This window comes from Mytilus trossulus, chromosome 1, assembly GCF_036588685.1.
Source record: "Mytilus trossulus isolate FHL-02 chromosome 1, PNRI_Mtr1.1.1.hap1, whole genome shotgun sequence".
NCBI lineage: Eukaryota > Metazoa > Mollusca > Bivalvia > Mytilida > Mytilidae > Mytilus > Mytilus trossulus.
This window is the reverse complement of record NC_086373.1, coordinates 83,375,434-83,381,000: the sequence shown is the minus strand read 5'-3', so window position 1 is coordinate 83,381,000 and position 5,567 is coordinate 83,375,434. Positions and strand designations below refer to the sequence as shown.

The following is a 5,567-nucleotide window of genomic DNA, read 5'->3' as shown; positions in this document are numbered from 1 at the left end:
CTAATTCGGTAAGTCAAATTCGTGAAAAGGGAAGAATATTGTAGTTACGACATTAGGAACACATCCCATATCATCTGTGACACGCGTATTCCATAACGGCCAATGAACTCGTGATGGCGGCCGTAAAATTAATGTAGGGATGATTTCAACTTCACTATTTGGAACTCTTGGTTTAATAGTTTCCTTGTGAGTAGCAGCCCTCTATCATGGAAATCATAATAGAAAATACATGCTCAGGGATCAATTGTGAGATGTATACTCCGTATGCAGGCGCTGCTAGAATAGTGCTACATAGAAATGGAAAGTTCACAATTGGGAAGCTGAAATCATCTCTTTTGTCGTAAAGTTTTGCTTTCAACTGACCCTCATTGTCAATTTCTAGATGTAAGTCAAGATATGAGGAAGACTCGACTGTATCTGTAGTATCCTTTATCTCTAGTTCTCTATCAGAAGAGTGCATTGATTTCCCGAGCAACGACACACCTTCTCTATTTTCGTTTCCTCAGGTCAAAATATTCAAATTTCCCTGCGAAAGCAACGTTACCGACTGTCATTTCGTTTTTCAATAAAATATACGAAATGGGAGATAACTTTGTCATTCGGACTGACTTTTCAATTGTCACTACAAAGATTTTGAAAACAAAAACGATTTCAAATCGCAAAGATTTTGATAAAGCAAATGAAATTGAAAATGGAAATGGGGAGTGTGTCAGTAAAGGGACAAAACAAACGACCAAAGAGCAAAACACAGCCGAGGGCCACCGATTGGGACTTCAACACAGCGAGAAAATCCCACACCCGGAGGAGAACTATAGCTGGCCACTAATCAAAAATGGGTACTAGTTCATTGAAAAAAAAAGTCATTCTAAACTCCAAAACATATACTAGTGAACTAAAATACCAAAACATCTTAACAAACCTAACAAAGATCAGAGACTCCTGGCTTGGAACAGGCGCACAAATGAGGCGGATAAAATTGTTTTGTGAGATTTCATAGTATTGTTGATATGATTGTCGGTACAGTACGGTGCCCGGAGTACCACACTGTACTAGGTTGTTAACAAGTTCTTAATATTGGTCTTTCGGGTATTTGAGAAACAAAATTTTGTCAAAACATTTGGTAATATTGTGATATTTTTCTATTAATTAAAAATTTTATACCTACATTATACTAATAACAAACAAATTTTGTACTTCCGTCAACACAATGACACTGAATGTTCAGTCATACTAAACCCACGAATGTTTGATTTGTAGTAAGTTAAAACTTTCATTCAAGATTACAAACACTCGATCCCATATTTATATTAGAAGTTATTGACATCATACAGAAAGGTCGAGCTTTTTAACCATTTCAATGAAAATTGTCATTCATGAAAATACGTTAGTTCGTTTTTCTACTTGAATACTTGAAACAACGTATTAACACCATAATCTAAAGGTCGAGTTCACCACTAAAACTGTCCACGTACCGGTCTGGCTTAGTTAGGATTTTATGCTTTTCCTTTTTTTTTAAATTTTATTTTATATTAATTTGTTTGTTAAAATTCAGCTTCTTGTTTCATTCATATTGATGATCTCCAAACAATGATGCAAAAAGAAGATTTTTTTCAAATATTTTTTTTAATGTTTTGGTCGGATACATAGACATTAAATGTCTTTCGCTCTTGTCCCGTATCTTCGTTTCTACTACTATTAAATCCTTTCAAGTTACACCTTTACAAGAAATTTACACAAACTTAGACATTCTACATGTGAAAGGATCTTTTTTTTTAAAAGTTTGTTAGACTTCCTCCAAAATTATAATCTCACAGGGGTGAAGTAACAAAAGGTACATACAAGAAAAGCGATGATATCAGTACAGAAAATCTCTTATTTAATCCAATAAATCGAAAAAAACCCAAATATAGCATGTTTTTGTCTTGTCTTGATCCTTTACTCAGACGTAATTTGTTGATTCGTTTATTGCAGTCAGTTCGGGTTAATTTGGTGAAAAAGCTCATTATCTTTGCAGATACATTTATGAATTGTAAAACAACAATTTGATTCCATTTAACAAAATTACTAAACTCCGAGGAAAGTTCATAATTGAAAATCTTAATAAATGGCAAAATCACAAGCCCAAACACATCAAACGAATTGATAACAACTATTATATTCCTTTTTGTAAGGTTATAGGTACACCAATGATTTTTTATAAGTATGACATGAAAATCGAAAGGAAAAATCGTCATTATACTTTTGGACGGTCTTTTTATATTAAATGTGTATCTGTTAATATCAAAATTGAATGAAGACTTATATAACACAACATTTTAATTCAGTAAATACAATTAATGGCTAAATTATTTTCTTTCAAAACAATGTCTTCAATATAATATATTTTCATTGTTTATGAATCATTTGTAACACAATGAGTATACACTGGTATTCTACATATCTGTGTCTATAGTAGACAATTTTGTATCGGTCGAAACAGAGTATACTGTTGTTTTGTGGAATTTTCCGAGGAAGGCGGATTTTGTACATGTGCAAATGTGTCGACAAGGACAGGTAACTAACCGGAATATTTTCCTTCTGATATTTGGGGACAAGAAAGCATAAAATATCGGGTTAATGCAGTTATTAAGCAATAGCAACAATCCACTGAGAGTTTGGGGTATGTAGCCGACTTCATAACCAGAAAAAGATTGCAAAAGTCGAAATATATGCCACGGCAACGGAAAAAACAAAAACGTCAAAATAATTGTCAAAACTATTTTTTCCATTTTTTTAACATGTTTATCTATATTTCCAAACTGATTCCTTTTCATTGACACTAATTTAAGTGTGTGGAAAATAATAATAATGATTAAAGGAACACTGTATATTTCCATGAACAAAACTATGGTCGACACTGAATTGTTGAGCGCAATGACGTTTTTCCAGATGGTACCAACTATTGCAATCAACCACACTATTACAAATGTCAACACGACAACACATTTCTTTAGAATAAGCTTAGACTTTAAAGGATGAGCAATAATTATATATCGAAAAATTGATAATGTTGCAACAAGCCAAACAGACACTAAATACGATATATCCAGTAAATATCCGAAAAATTTTGTAATGATTTTATACCAAATAAAACTTATACACTGCACATAATTTCGAAAATTATGTTCGATGTTCATAAATCCTATTATGAATACTTCCCACAAAATTGCTGAAAAGCAATAAAGAAAATCCGCAACAGCAATAAGACAAATTGTAGCAAATGTTACACTGTGCAAGGACTTGTTGACTATTATAACTAGAAAGGTCAATCCATTTCCTATGACACCTGTCAGCATGATTGTCAATTTTATCCATTCTACGATTTCAAGATTCCATGTGCATCTAGGGTTATTTGCAAATGGAGTGGTTGAAGAATTTGAAAACATTGTATCATTTTGCATTGCAGTAGTGAATTCTAAACTCTCATTACCAGAAAACATTTTGGCATCTAAATGTACAAATGGACATATGAGAGCTTTATATATACACCCGAATAATCTAATGAGTTTATTTTGAATCAGATACCACTATTTTCCCACTAGGACATCAGTATTTATTGTGATTAATAAATGAGACAAACAAACATCATACATGAACAGTCGATTTGATTAAAGTTTTATACCTGTTAATGGGAAGCTGATATTTCAATCAGGGTATTTTGTAGAAAAGATTAGCAAACACATAGCCCTAGGGGAAATTATAACGAACATGAAACAATGTTTTAAATGGATAATCCTTTAAAACTCCCTCAAGTTTGGTTCAAGTGGATTTGCCTATCTTTTTTGTAGGTACTTTCGATTTGAAATCTCCTCAATTATTATTTTTATATCCTTGGCTTTTAAATTGTATGTTTTGCTCAGTTTTCATGTATTAGTTTGTGATTATGTTTATGGGGAACCACTAGTAGTAAGTTAATGATAATTGGTATGCAGTTGTATGAGCAATGGCATATCTTATTTCCATGGAGAATGTTTGGCCCTGCCCCTCAGTCATGGTCTATTGACTTTGAAACTTTATTAGTTTGAGATTAGGTCGGTTTTTGAGGAACTACTATTGGTAGGTCAATGCTATTTGATATGCAGTTGAATTAACATCGTCAAATCTCATTACCATGGAGATTATTTGACCCGTCCCTCAGTTATTGTCAATTGACTTTTGCGTAGTTTACATGTATTCGGTTTGTTTAAGTAAACTACTTATGATAAGTCAATGGTATTTGGTATGCAGTTATATTAGCATAGGCAAATCTCATTTCCAAGGAGACTGTTTAGCCATGTACCTTCAGTCAGGGTTTATTGACTTTGAATATTTGCAATACTTACATGTTAAAGTGCTGCTTTTTTTTATTTCAACATTTGCATCATGCAAATTACATAAATTACATAAAAGCGAGACATATCTCTGTGATAACTATTTATTAATCGAATATTTAAGTTCCAGTCTATGTAAGAATCATGCAAATTCCAAAAATTTTAAACCATGACATAGATTCAAGGTTAGCTGTATTGGCCTCGAGACCCGTAGGGTCGAGGGCCAATACAGCTGACCGAGAATCTATACCAGTGCCAATACAGAAACAGCCAGTTCATAACACTTTTATTAAATGATTATAAGAGAATTAAAAACCGGAAGTGAACGTCCCGTATTAGCCCATGGACCAATACAGCTTTTTTCCCGCTTTTTACTGTGTTGGCCCTGTATTTTCCGTTTCAAAACTTTAAGACGTTACAAAACATTGCACATCATTTAACCTGTTTATTTTATGACTTTAATTTAAAAAATATTATACAAATGTTTTGATGCATAATGATACTTCCAAAGTTAAGTAATGGCGTAAGAAAATTGAAAACCGGAAGTGAACGTCCTGTAGGGCTAATACGGCTTTTTTCCCGCTTTTTTCTGTATTGACCCTGTTTTTTTCCGTATTGGCCCTGTTCGAAGAGCAATATTAAATCTTGATTTATATCGACAGTGGAACGTTTTTAGTATTGCACATGCTGATTTATCCGTATTAGGGCTTATTTGCTCATATCATTTCATAAATCTAAATATTGATAACGTTGCAACTAGCAATACAGACACTAAATACGATATATCAAGCATATATCCAAAAAATATTGTTAGGATTTTATACCAAATAATATTAATGCACTGCACAAAATTTCAAAAATCATTTTCAATGTTCATAAATCCTATTAAGAATATTTCCCATAAAATTGAAGACAAGCAATAAAGAAAATCTGCTACAGCAATAAGACAAATTGTACCAAAAGTAACACTCTACAGAGACTTGTTGATTGTTATGACTAGAATGGTCAACCCATTTCCAATGAAACCTGTTAGTAAAATAAAAAGTTTTATCCAATCTACGATCGGAAGACTCCATGTGTATCTGTTCGCTTATGGGGTTGATGACGAATTTGAAAACATTGTTTCATTTTGCTTGACAACATTGAATTCTGAACTCTCATTGTAAGGAAACATTATGGCATGTGAACGTGCAAATGAACTTAACAGAGCTTTATATA

At 32.7% G+C, this 5,567-nt stretch overlaps 1 protein-coding gene across 1 annotated transcript; it reads right to left on the bottom strand.

Annotated features, from left to right (window-relative positions):
- On the bottom strand, positions 1-3,479 carry LOC134697622 (melanocyte-stimulating hormone receptor-like). Its single transcript, XM_063559939.1, has 2 exons — positions 2,778-3,479; positions 1-201 (listed from the first exon to the last, which is right to left on the bottom strand). The coding sequence occupies exons 1-2, from the start codon at positions 3,477-3,479 to the stop codon at positions 1-3; spliced, it is 903 nt and encodes a 300-aa protein (XP_063416009.1).
- Between the last annotated feature and the right edge of the window lie 2,088 nt (positions 3,480-5,567).